At 41.6% G+C, this 14,328-nt stretch overlaps 1 protein-coding gene across 2 annotated transcripts in view; it reads right to left on the bottom strand.

Moving 5' to 3' along the window:
* The window catches only part of kiaa2012 (KIAA2012 ortholog), a 125,798-nt gene continuing 111,470 nt past the window's right edge, over nt 1-14,328 (bottom strand). For both annotated transcript variants that reach the window (XM_062962036.1, XM_062962038.1), the window contains exons 17-22: nt 14,158-14,302; nt 12,326-12,738; nt 10,460-10,662; nt 9,175-9,347; nt 5,442-5,661; nt 1-1,413 (exon numbers count right to left, since the gene is read on the bottom strand). In XM_062962036.1, coding sequence (XP_062818106.1) covers nt 1,266-1,413; nt 5,442-5,661; nt 9,175-9,347; nt 10,460-10,662; nt 12,326-12,738; nt 14,158-14,302 — 1,302 coding nt within the window. In that variant the 3' untranslated portion in view covers nt 1-1,265. The remainder of the gene's footprint in view (nt 1,414-5,441; nt 5,662-9,174; nt 9,348-10,459; nt 10,663-12,325; nt 12,739-14,157; nt 14,303-14,328) is intronic.

Genomic DNA, 14,328 nt, shown 5'->3' with positions numbered 1-14,328 from the left:
TGTAGCTGTAATAAAGTAATTTATTGCAATTTAATCTTGAGTACATCAAAATGCAAGTCTGACCCATGATACTGATTTCTCTCGCTCACCCTTACATTGTATGGAGAATCAGTATGGCCCAAGGCAATGTAGATTCTGCTGCTCCTACCTCCTTGCCCCCTCCGCTTAAATTGGAGAGGAGTTTGCACCCCCTTGCTTGCAGGTCCAAGTGCTTCAGGTATTCTAAAGGGAGGGATTATCATTGCACTTTGGAGGATTTTATTCTGCGGAAATAGCTGCTTCTTTCTATAAACTGTTTGTAGAGAAAAGACGTACATTAAATTGAATAGATTTGCATAAGGAGCAATAATGGGAACACAAGATTACGCTTGTCCTCTTCTGCATTCCTCTTCACTCTTGGTTCAGCAAGTGTTAGTAGAATCTTAGTGTGTTTCCAGCATTGTCCCAGCTGTAATATGTCCTCATCTACCTGATAAAGACTAGAAAACATGGAGTATGATGCTTTGCATTTCTAGGAGTCACTACTAACAGCATGTAGGCTATATATCTATGGGCTTTTGTTTTGCAGAGTCTGTCCTACTGTTAGGCAGACTGAAAGCCCTTCCAGATAGGTCCTATATCCCAGGATGTGATCCCAGTTTTTCTGCTTTAAACTGGATTATACGAGTCCACACTGCCAGATAATTTGGGATAAACAGAAAACCTGGGATATAGGGCCTGTCTGGAAGGGCCCTGAGATAACTACTTTAGGTAGCAGATGCTGGAGACAGCATCAAGGTTCTCCTGGTTTTCCTGTTGGAGTATACTGGTTGACCCTAAAATGCCCTGTTGTCTTGAAGTGTAGAAGAAGCGGTCTCATCACTAATACAGAACTAAGTTTAAAAGTGCAACTTGTATATGTGGAATATATACCATCTTGCCATAACCAAGCTACTTTACCATTGCAGTTTTAGAATAGAGCAGTGCACATGACTTGCATCATTAGATGTCATGAATAGTTCACTTGTCTGAAGTTTATGAAGATCCTTGCAAGCTTGTGAAAGCTTCTTATCAACAAAATTAGATCTGAAGATCTAAAACAGTTCTATGTTCCAGAGGAGGTGGTTCTGTGTCTTGACTCAACTGGAACACAATCATTTACTGTATGGATGTAAAAGAGCAACTTTTCCCTGGAGAAGCGGAGAACAGGGCTGGCTTTGGGGGTAGATGAAAATGTCTGCAGCCTCTTGGTAGTACTCTAGAAAAAAATGCTACTTGCATGTTCTTTAATCACCGTCCCTCACCTTTAAACAACTATGCTGGAAATAGGAATAAACCCATGGACGGGAAATGTTTTGCTCTCGTTCCAGGCCACTGGCTTCCACAAGTGTCTTGTATTGGAACTGCTGTTGCTTCTCCAGCTCTTCTCTTTGTCTGAAAACAAAGATATTGATTGACACATAAGACATTTAAATAAGAAATCTCACCTGCTAATTCTAAGGCTGGGCTATTACTTTTTACTACAAAATGGTCTATTACATATACATCTCTTAGACTATTTGCATTCTGTTCTGGAAGAGGCACTGTATGCTCTGTTTGACTGTAATAACACATTTTTGTAAAACAAAACAAACAAACCCCACATCCTGTCCTTGATTAAGAACAGGTTTTTTATCGTGTCAAAAGCTACTTGAGATCAAGTCGCTTCTGGTGTGAGAGAATTGGTTGTCCACAGAGACATTGCCCAGGGAACGCCTGGATGTCATAGCTGAGAGGCTTCTCATGTCCCCGCAAGCTAGAGCTGACAGATGGGAGTTCACTCCATCTTGTGAATTCGAACCGGCAACCTTCAGGTCAGCAGTTCAGCTAGCACAAGAGTTTAACCCCATTGCGCCACTGCGGTTCCAGTTTGTAACTACAGAATGAATACCCAAATAAATACAAGGTTTAGCAGACTTGAAAATGAAGGGTTAGGTCATTAAAACCTTTCAACCAAGCAGATAGACTGTCTGTAAATATAACAATGATTTAGCCAAGAATCAAAGAAAGACTAGCTGAAACCAACTTCATGAGGCTGAGAATCCCATAATCTAGACCACAAATGGAGAAGGTATGACTCTCCAGATATTGGGTTGTAATTTTCCCATCAGTTTTCCCAATTGGCCATTCTAACTAGAGGCGACTGGAGTTGCAGTCTTAACATTTGGTAGACCATATACTGCCCTTACTGAATCTTGAAGACTGTTGTTGCTTAGACTGTAGTTTATAGGAGAGCAAATTTGATCTAAAAGTCCTGAACTTTTCTGCCTGAACTGGAATCTACAGGAATGAAAGGACTGAGCTTCAGATCGACACGGCTTCCTTTTTTTTTTTTTTTTGGAGAAGACAAAGCTTTATTTTACCAATGGTTTCCACCAGTACAGTTTCCAAACACACTAAACAATTTAGATTTCTTGAATTGACAAGTAGTCAAATTAGCTTTTGATTTGGTATCGACTTTTCAATTTCTTTTAACCGAAGTTGGTATCTAGCTACAACACCAGCCACCATGTCTCTACAAGCAAACTGAACAGAATCAAGACTAGCATATGTCATAAAAGCAGAAACTTTGTCAATGTATTGATACTCTATTTGAGCTTAGTTTCTTCCCAGGGACCTGTGAAAGATCCTTGAGAACCATTTAATTGCAGGTCTGGCAAACAAGTATGTCACAAAACAGTATTGGTGGTATAAGCGCTAACCTCATGAGACCTACACAAAAAAGCCTTAAATCTTTTAACCTTGAGATTTTTAGGAGCACTGTCATCACTTTTTGGAAAAGAGCCCAAAATGAATTTGACCACAGGGTTGTCAATAAGTGGTAAAATAAAGGTAAAGGTTTCCCCTGACGTTAAGTCCAGTCTTGTAGTTTCAACTTTTCCATAACCTCAGGAATTCGTGTATAGAGATGTCTAGTATAAGGTGGAATAGCTCTATTCACCCCAGAATGAGACACCCCTTCTTCCATAACCGCTGTAATCACTTCAGGAAAAGGTGCAGCAGATAGTTCTCCTTTCTGGAACTCCTTCAGCTATCCTACAGAAACTTTCTTAAGGACAGGAAAATGCTCTGCATCCAATAAACATAAATAAGTTCAGAAAAAGAATACCCATTATCTGAGGATAATATTCCATATTCTCTAGTCAATATCTCTAAAAAGACAGAAGGCTCAGTGTCTATTATAGTAGTAGTAGTAGTAGATGACATGATGGCAACAGTCTTGGACAGCTACATCTCACAAAGTGACCCATTTAAGATGGGATCGGGTGTCAAAAAAGGATACGTTATCGCCTTAACCTTATTTTTTATCTCCATAGCAATGATTATGCACCTTGTTGATGAGAAGTGTCCCACCAGTGTGGACATCACCTATCAGATAGATGGCAAGCTATTTAATCTCAGCAAACTGAAAGTGAAAACTAAGGTCACAACAACATCTGTTATAGAACTCCAATATGCTGGTGCTAATGTAGTCTGTGCTCATTTAGAGGAAGACCTACAAACCATTTTAAGCAGCTTTGCAGAAGCATACAAAAAGCTAGGCATCTCACTGAACATCGAGAAAACCAAAATGTTCCATCAGCAGGCACCAACTACTTCCTCTGGGTGCCAAAAATAAAGCTTACTGGTGTAAAGCTAGAAAATGTTGACAAGTTCCACTACCTTGGCAGCCATGTCAACACTGTTTACACTTTGCGAGAGCAGCATTTTCTTAAATGAGTGATCAGGACATTTGTAGGGATACTAAGATGTTTTGTCTATAAAGCTATTGTTCTTCCAACTCTTGTATGCCTGAAAAACATGGACTGTCTATGAACGTCACTCCCTACTTCTAGAACGACTGCATCAGCATTGCCTCCAAAAATTCTGCAAATCTCTTGGGAAGGGTGGAGGACAAACGTTAGCATTCTGGGAGAAGCAAAGACCACCAGCATCCGCCATCAACTTTGCAGGATCCAGTCCCTCAAAGGGTAGGTCAATCCGCTCTTTGATTACACTACAAAGATAATTCCCCCATTTCCCAGCCAACCCCCGAGCCCTCATAGAATCATAGAATTAAAAGAGACCTTGTGGGTCATCCAGTCCAACCCCCTGCCAAGAAGCGTAAAATAGCATTCAAAACACCCCTGACAGATGGCCATCCAGCCTCCATTTAAAAACCTTCAAAGAAGGAGCCTCCACCACACTCACTCCAGGGCAGAGAGAAAGTTCCACTGCTGAACAGTTCTCAGAGTGAGGAAGTTCTTCCTAGTGTTCAAGTTGAATCTCCTTTCCTGTTGTTTGAAGCAATTGTTGCATGTCCTAGTCTCCAGGGCAGCAGAAAACAAGCTTTCTCCCTCCTCCCTATGGCTTCCTGTCACATATTTATGCATGGCCCTCATCATGTCTCCTCTCAACCTTAGCTGGAGTACAAAAACCTTTGTGCTGTCAAAGCTGAGGCCAGATGGAACTTGAAAGGAGAAGGAGGCTAGCTCTCCCACTTTGGATGCAAAGAATGGTGAATTAAAGGAGGTTCTGCCCACGAGGTGTGTGGGAAGAGCAAGACCCAACAAAAGGATCTTCACACTCAGGAATAGCTCCTCAAAGTCAGCCCCACACAGAAACACTGCAGAAGTAAAATACTGACATAACTATAACATGGTATAACATTTGAGTAATCTGTATGCAATCATGCTGTGAATCACACCCAGAGCTTCAGCTATTAGACAGTAAGAAAATCAAATTCAAGATGGTTCACAATCAAGTAGAAAAACCTTAAAAACAAAAGATGGCAAAGGAGCATTATTCGTAAAATGCAATTCTTGCCTCCACCAAACCCCTTACTGGTAGGGATGGGAAAGCAAAATATGATAGATTGTTAGGATTGTCAGGGTGGGTTTTTTAAAAATCAGATTTGCACCACCCTGATTTATTGGTGATCCAGGCCTCTCACCAATCCGTCTTCAGTCAGACTACTTGCCCGGGATATGCAGCACCGGCAAACGACACCACAGTCGTTAATCAGCTGTACGCAGTGGTTCTAAGACTTTATTGCATATACAGAATATTTACAGTTACATAAGTCCATCGCTAATTGGGGTCATGCTTTCCTAAGCAAGGCAAAGCATGACCTTACTCTTTTCCGATCAACGAAACCCAGTGATAACTGCACATTCCACAGCAGAATGACCACCGGAAGTCACGACCTATTGGCTCGGCAGGCTATCACTCAAACTGGCTTGCCGTTAACACTTGTGGTGTTGGAAAAACGTGTCCGGAATACACAGTTGCAAACCTTCAACAGTAAAAACATTTGATTCATCATTTTACACTTACACCCAAAATACACCAACAAGGATGTATTGGTGAGAATGTGGAACCCACTGCTTATTGGATAATTCCTGCCTGTAACAAGACCTTTATTTCATAAAGGTGTGAAATACCTTGCCAGTAACAGCGCATGCTGCCTTTCTTCTTCTAATGCAATTCTTGCCTCTTCCTCAGCTTTTTTCCTTCTCTCCTCAGCCTCACGTTTCGTTTTCTCCTCTTCTTCCTGTTTCTTCTTTAGATACTCCAACCTTTCTTCCTCAGCCATCTCTGCTAAGCGTCGGCGTTCTTCCTCTAGTTGGATTTCCCTTTCTTTTTGTCTGCGTTTTTCTGCTTCTAAGGAAGTTTAGAAATTGTTTGAAATATTACAGAAATACCTACATGTAAATGTATGGTAAACTTCATTTGACATTTTTATCAAAAGTGTGATAAAATTTGAGAAGCAAAAGTGAAAAGATGTGCAAGTGAAGGAAGGCAAGCAAGGACCGAAGGCAATCTGATGCTTGGACCGGGGAGATCCACATTCATATTCTCATCCCTTCTGTCCATCACTCTCTCCCCATCATCTTAACAGTTTCTCAAGTCGCTCCTGACATGAAAAAAAATTAACAGGGCTATTGCAAAGATAAAATAGAGGTAGAGAGGAGAACCTTGTACACTATTCTGAGCTCTTTGGATGAAGGGTAATGTATGAATGCAATAAGCATAAAAATAAGAAAACTTCACGCAATAAAAAGGAGGAATATTTAAATACGTTGGTTAAAGAAATAAGTTGGCTTCCTCCACATTCCCCCTCCTTCCATATTTTGTATTTACATTGGCTTATGATTGGGGAGTAAATGTATATGTGTAGGTGAACTTCATGTTGCTTGGGTGCAGGAGAGATAACCCGAGAGAGGTTTTAGTTAATATCTTCCTTATTTGTATATATCAGTCCCCTTTCAGTAGCTTATACTTTTAAAAATATGGCAACCCAAAGCATTTGGGGAAATTTTAAATGGGAGAACGTTCCAGAATGACAGTATGTTGGGCACTCAATACTGGGAAAACCAGCAAACTCCACAGGCTTTTGGGAGCATGACCCTTTTGGAGATTAATTGGCATTCACATTATTTGGAATAATCATAACCTTTTGGAAAGACATAACCTTGTTAGAGATCGTAACCTTTTGTAAAATATGATCTTCCTGAGAAGAGTTAAAACTCGCTTGAGTCAATCTTCTCCTTAGTAGTAAATATCCATGAGTATTCATGCAAGGTAATTTAGGTTTCTCAGTTGTCTGACTGATATACCTGGTTTTCTCTTTGAACTGATAGGAACAAAGATATGCCAATGCACAAAATATATAGCAGATCTTTAGAAGTGTTATTTCACTTGCCCAAAAGAACATCTACTATCCCATAAAATATATTGGTTTTAAATCATGCTCTCAAGAGACCAAAGATAAGTAGGTAAAAGTAAAGGTTTGCTCTTGGCATTAAGTCTAGACGTGTCCAACTCTGGGAGTTGGTGCTCACCTCCATTTCTAAGCCAAAGAGCCGGCATTGTCCATCGAGACCTCCAAGATCATGTGGCTGGCATGACTGCATGGAACGCCGCTACCTTCCCACCGGAACGGTACCTACTGATCCACTCACATTGACATGTTTTTGAACTGCTAGGTTAGCAGAAGCTGAAGCTAACATCAGGAGCTCACTCTGCTCCCCGGATTCGAACTGCTGACCATTTGGTCAGCAAGTTCAGCAGCTCAGCGGTTTAATCCACTGTGCCACTGGGGGCTCCTAAAGATAAGTGGTCTTTAAAAGTTTATAGTTGATTTACTTACAAACTTCATGTATTTAACATACAGGTACATTGCTTATTGGTTTAATATTAACTGAATAATACTTAAAAATGTACTATACTGTACTATACTTCAACTGACTGTACTATACTGTACTATACTTCTACTGCAAACAGACTCAGATATTAACCAACATCTCACTGCAGCATACTGACTATACTCCTGCTCTGACATTTACCAACTTCACTGACTTCTAAATTCCAACTGACTCAAGCCTCAACTGACTTTTAACTGACTTAACCAACTCCAACTGACTCCTGATTCAAATGCATTCTAAAATGGAGTCCCACTCTGAACATTCTAAGATCAGCGTCACATGGTCTGTAGTCTTCCCATAACCTTTAACAACATAGAGTTAAGGGGAAATTGCATACCAATATACACATACAATATAGTAAGCAATCTTAATTCTATACACAACTAGCACAGAAAGCTCGTAGAAGGTTGCTATTTCCAACACTCAAGGGCACTATGGGAAACTTAAAATGCAGCCTGTAACCATACACCACTGCTACCAGACAAGTGAATGTGGTTACTTCTGGCACAGGGGGAAATCACATGAGCCTACAATGTGATGCGGTGGCGAAAAAGCCAATGGGATTTTGGCCTGCATAAATAGGAGTATAGCGTCTAGATCAGGGGTCCTCAAACTAAGGCCCGGGGGCCACATGTGGCCCATCAAAGCCATTTATCCGGCTCCCGTGGCAGCGTGTGGTGCAAGGGAAGAGGGAAAGGTGCGTGCCTTTCCCGCCTCCTCCCTCGCCCGGTGCGTGCCTTCCAAAGCTTTGCTTGTTTATAATGATATTTTAATTATTATTTAATTAATAATTAATTATTAAGGGGTGCTTTGCTAGTGCTTTTGGTGCACAAAGGCGGAAGGGGATTGGACTAAATGGCCCAAGGTCTCTTCCAATTATTATTATTATTATTATTATTATTATTATTATTATTATTGACACAAAGACACAGTATAACACAGCAAACAAGATATATATGCTGGATTTCGTATCACAAAATCACAAGTTTAACACTTCCCAAGCATTTAGGACTGTGTGATGTATGATGATGATGATGATGATTATTATTATTAACAACATTGAGGTTGGGTGGCCATCAGTCAGGGGTGCTTTGCTTGTGCTTTTGGTTCACAAACGTAGAATGGGATTGGACCAAATGGCCCAAGGGGTCTCTTATTATTTTTATTATGATTATGATTATGATTAACATCGGGGCTGTATTTGATCCCATTTGTTTTGTTTTTTACTTCAGAATAAGAGATGTGCAGTGTGCATAGGAATTTGTTTATAGTTTTTTTCTACTATAGTCTGGCCCTCCAACGGCCTGAGAGACCGTGAACTGGCCCTCTGTTTAAAAAGTTTGGGGACCCTTGGTCTAGATCTAGGGAAGTCATGCTACCCCTCTATTCTGCCTTCGTCAGGGCACACCTGGAACCACACTGTATCCAATTCTGGGCACCACAGTTGAAGGGGGATGTTAACAAGCTGGAAACCGTCCCGAGGAGGGCGACTAAAAGGATCAAAGGTCTGGAGAACAAACCCTATGAGGAGCGGCTTCAAGAGTTGGGCATGTTTAACCTGCAGAAGAGAAGGCTGAGAGGACACTTGATGAGGGCCATGTATAAATATAAACATAGGGAGGAGGGAGCAAGCTTGTTTTCTGCTGCCCTGCAGACTAGGACGCGGAACAATGGCTTCAAACTACATGAAAGGAGATTCCACCTGAACATCAGGAAGAACTTCCTCACTGTGAGAGCTGTTCAGCAGTGGAACTCTCTGCCCCGGACTGTATTGGAGGCTCCTTCTTTGGAGGCTTTTAAGCAGAGGCTGGATGGCCATCTGTTGGGGGTGTTTTGAATGAGATTTTTCTGCTTCTTGGCAGGGGGTTAGACCGGATGGCCCATGAGGTCTCTTCCAACTCTACGATTCTATGATTCTAGGTCAGTGTTTCTAAGAACCTGGAACTGACTCTGACTTGCTGTAGTGTACCTGCACGTTCTTCTTCCTCCTCCTGTTTTTTCCTCTGGATTTCCAGAAGTTTCCTACGGTACTCTTCTTGCTGCTGCCGAAGACGTTCTTGAGCGGCCTTTTCAGCTTGCCGCTTCTTTTCAGCCTCCTCCTGCTGACGATGACGCTCTTCTTCTAGCTGTTGCTTTCTTAAACTAAAAGAGAGGTGCCTGTCAGGTTTAGATAGAGGATTCAGAAGCCAGAAGAAGTGAAAAGTAATTTAACATGCATCCTACATATCTCCCTCTAAGCAGAATCTTACTGTAAGAAAATCTAGTAGTAAACAAATATTCCTCTGCATGTGGAACATTGGCAGGACTAGTCTTACCATTACATAGCATGAGGCTGAATCCACAGGCAGGAAATCCCCTTGCTTGCTCCCTCCCTTCCTTCCTGCCTGCCTGCCAATATATTTAAATCCTGTGCTATATCTGAGGATCTCAGGGTGTTTTGCCATAAAATCAGTTTAGAATAGTTTTAAACCATTAGAATATTTTTAAAAGACTAAAACTTAAAGGTAAAGGTTTGCCCCTGACATTAAGTCTAGTCGTGTCCAACTCTGGGTGGTGGTGCTCATCTTCATTTCTAAGCCAAAGAGCCGGTGTTGTCCGTAGACACCTCCTAGGTCATGTGGCTGGCATGACTGCATGGAGCACCATTACCATCCTGCCAAAGCGGTATCTATTGATCTACTCACATTTGAATGTTTTCGAATTGCTAGGTTGGCAGAAGCTGGGGCTGACAATTGGAGCTCACCCTGTCCTGCAGATTCAAACCTCAGAACTTCCGATCAGTAAGTTCTGCAGCTTAGCAGTTTAACCCGCTGCGCCATTTAACACTCTAGATAGTTAAGGGTTAACTTTATGTAGGATGTGGGCAAGAGGGATGTCTTATATGTTGTAGTGTCGGTGTCATGTATGTTATGTATACTGTGTGTATCTATCATGTTTGTAAATTTTAATAAAATTTTAAATAAATCAATTAAAAAGACAGTTTAAAACCAGTTTAAACAATTTAAAACAATGTAAACCATATGTGGAAAGTGCATACAACCATTTAGGTCTCGAAGCTGTTAATAGAAAACCTGTGTTTTGACATCATGATTAGCAACAAATTAAGCGTATTCCATAACTGGAGCGTCACAGCCACCCTTTAGTCACACTGTTTTGATGATGAAGACAAATTTGTGAGTGTTCCATGGAAGAGATACTTCTATTCCAGTTTTTCCCTTATCATGAACCGGAGAAGGTTTTGTACATCCACTGACCGTATCTCCTCAATTCTCCTCTGTTTTTCCAGCTGCATTTCTTCGTTCATTCTCTCGATGCGTGCCTGTTGCTCTTGTTCTTTCCGCTTCAAATCCTCCTGCTCTTTTCGTTTTCTCTCTACTGCCAGCCGTCTCTTCTCTGCCCTCTCTGCTATCATCTTTTCCCGTGATCGTTTCTCCTCTTCTTTGTTTTGCGGGAGACCCTGGGGAGTTAGAAGGAAACTTGGATTACTCCCAAACAGAGGAGCACATTCTGATGAGATGGGTGAATTCCTTGAAATACAGGGCCAGTCCTAGCATTGGACGGGCCTCAGAGAACTGGGACGCCTTCCCACCAACCATTGCCATGTATCCAGTAACGTAGTTGAAAGTAGAAGACATCATCTCCACACAAGTGTTGAAAGAAAGTGAAACAACCTGACAAAGTAGTTGGAGCTGGTGATGCAGCTGGGGAGGGGGGCGGGTTTAAAAGGAAGATGACTTTTGCCTCAAAGGATTTGGGACCCACCCTATTTAAATGGTTGGTTTTTGTAGATAGTAAATATAACATGTTCCTCAGCTTTGAGTGTCTCCTCTCTAACAGGACAGATTTATGTAGAAAAAATATAATATGAGGGCTATCCAGAAATTAGATTACGTCTTGGAATTAAAAATGAACAAAGTATAGGAGAAATTATTTACCATATGCAGTTGAAAGCCACACCCAAATACCACTTCTCAACATAGTGGCCATTCAAATCTAGGCACTTATCATAGCGATGAATGAGCTTGGCAACTCCTTCCCCACAAAACTCTGCCATTTGCGTCCTCAACCAGCCGGTCACCCCTTCCTGCAGCTGCGCATCGTCATTGGAAACAAGTGGTAGTTGCTCGGTGCAAGGCCCGGACCGCACAGCGGATGAGGAAACAACTCCCACCCAAAAGACTTCAGAACTTCATGTGTGAGACCCACCGTGTGGGGCCGGGCGTCCCCATGAAACAGCAAAATCCCTGTGCTCAACTTTCGCCCATGCTCGTCAATGCTTAGCTGTGGGAAGGGGTGATCACCACCCCCTGCCTCCTTCACCTTTGGGATGGGCCTTCCTGCCACGGCCTGGGCCTTGCCTTCACGTGATCTGGCCCTGCCTCCCGGCCTGTGCGGCCTGGCCACACCTCGAAGAAGGCAAACGTTTCTGGGCGCTTTGCTGAAGAGAAAAGCGGGCACTGCTTTTCTCCTCAGCAAAGCACCCAGGAAAGTCTTCCTTCCTGCCCCGCACAGTCCCACCTCGTGCCCCATGCGGCCATGCCCCGCCTCGTGCCCCATGCGGCCCCGCCTCCCGTTTGCCTACTCCAGAAAATTACCTAAGGACGGCTCTGTCTAGTGTCACTACTTCGTGGATTTTCACTTATTGCGGGTGGTCATGGAACATAACCACCGCGATAAGTGAGGGAACACTGTATGCCCATCTGAGTCCACTGCTGGGTGAGAAGAGCAGGATATAAATGAAGTAAATAAATAAAGTTGATCTTTCCTTTTTTATTGTTCGTGAATGTGCATTTGTACATTATTTGTTATTTATAAAGTACATTTTCTTATTTCAAAACATGTAACAAAATGAGGTGGGGGGTGGGGCAGAACAGATTAAAAACATCTCAATGTGGAAATTCACTTTGCAGTAAGTGCGATTTGAGTTAAGAGATTGGTCATAGAACGAATTAAACTCCTAACTCAAGATACCACCATATTTTCTTTTAAACTGAGTAATAACCTAAGTACGCGGGTTCTTTTTAAAATCAACTCAACAAACTTATTCACTTAATGGGAAGAGATATGCATTGTTCAAGAATTCCTGAATTGTGACTTGGTGTGAAAATGACCCCTCTTACCTCTGGAAATTCCCTGCTGTGGACTTCATCAGTCTGGGAGCCATTTGCAATAGGAAGGACTGGATGAAGAAGAATTGGTTTGTTGTTTGGAAGGCTGACCGGAGATGCAGAAGAGTGGGCGGTGTCTTCAGGAGAAGGCCATTCCTCCTGCATCACCAAGGGATGCTCCTCCTGAAGAGGGGTGGAAGGAGGGCAACTTTGGTCAGAGATGCCTCCCATACTGTTGACATCCTCACCACCAGCTTCCTGTTCTCTTCCTCCTTCTTCATCATCAAAAGAATCAGTCTGTTGCAAATCAGCATCTCCTCTCCTTTCTTGGAGTGACTCCTCTGTTTTTGATTTTCGGATACCTGCTGGTTTCTCTTTGGGAAAAGCAACTGTTTTCCCAGCAGTTTTTTTCTGTCTTGGTTTTCCTGCAGCAAATAAATAAGCAATCACCCCATTAATTTTAATAAAAGTTATAACAGTGATTCCCAAACTCTGGTCTTCCAGGTGTTTTGAACTTCAACTCCAAGCAGCCTTAGCCACTTTGGCCAATAGTTAGAGATTCTTGCACCTAAAGTCCAAAACACCAGGACAACCAAAATTTGGAATCACATAGGCTGGATCTACATTGCCATATAATCCAGATTATCAAAACAGCTAAGCAGGATTTCTGCTTTGAATTGGATTATATGAGTCTACACTGCCATATAATTCAGTTCAAAGATGATAATCTGGATTTTATATGGCACGTAGATCCAGCTTAAGGTCCCTTCCACACAGCTGAATAAAATCCCACATTATCTGCTTTGAACTGGGATATATGAGAGTGTGGACTCAGATATTCCAGTTCAAAGCAGATATTATGGGTTATTCTGCCTTGATATTCTGGGTTATCTGGCTGTGTGGAAGGGCCCTCAGTTAGAGCATCACTCTCCCATACTGTGCCAGTCAAGGAGCCCAGTATTAAATGCTGGTCAAGTTTTCTTGGCATTGGAGGATATTTCAATGTGCTTTTCGAAATCAGTGGTAGTATGGAATAGGAAATATTAAATTGAATGACAATCCAAACATCCTAAAAGCATGATCTAAAAATATGTAAGTGATTTATGTAATTCCATATTTGCAACCCTTTTCAAACATAGCAGTGAGTAGACTGGTACATATGGCAGAAATGGGCAACTTCTTCACTACTGGGGTAGTAATGGTTATAGCAGCAGCCATCGCCTTAATGTCTACTTATTCAGTTCTCATGACAGAGAGAATGTAACATGGGCATATGCAAATACATATGCTGTACATATGCAAACAACACTTGAAAGAGATTTTTATTTTGGGTCTTGTTAGGTGAAAAAAATGTGCAGAACCTCTTTTTTGTGCACAAAATAGTTTTTTTCCAGAAAAATGTTCTTTTTTGTGTCCTCAACCAAGATTTTGAAAAAATGTTTTTTTTACAAAAAATGTCTTGAAGTTCAAAAATATATCAAAAATATGTACAAACTGCATTACGCACACCTATCATTTTGAAATTATTAATTCCTGTAAGAAAGGAAGGCATGCACAAAGATTTATACCTCCAATGTACATGAATAATCCAACATGCATATCTATATATATAAAAGGGTAATGAAATTTCGGCCTAGGACAAAACAACAAAATTACACATCCCAGAAACACTAAACTTGGCAGCACAACCCCTCATCCATGCCTCTACGTTCATACAACAAAAAGGAAAGAAAAATAAAGTCCTAATTAGAGGGAGAAGAATAATTGTTTTTATCCAACCAACACCACCACACTAAGCCACAGCAACGCGTGGCCGGGCACAGCTAGTATACATATATACATACCTACAACAAATTCTGTCTGCTTTTGGTGATGATCTTTCTTGGCATTCTTTGTGTGTACTTTTGAAACATCTCCAACTTTCCCCAATTCATATTTCTTCTGTCTTTGTGTTGACTTGTTCTCCAAAACACTTGCTGCCTGGGATTTCTTTTAAAAATGGGAGGGGGGGGGGG

Source organism: Anolis carolinensis, chromosome 1, assembly GCF_035594765.1.
Source record: "Anolis carolinensis isolate JA03-04 chromosome 1, rAnoCar3.1.pri, whole genome shotgun sequence".
NCBI lineage: Eukaryota > Metazoa > Chordata > Lepidosauria > Squamata > Dactyloidae > Anolis > Anolis carolinensis.
Note: the sequence above shows the minus strand (reverse complement) of the source record. Positions and strands in the feature narration are given on the sequence as shown.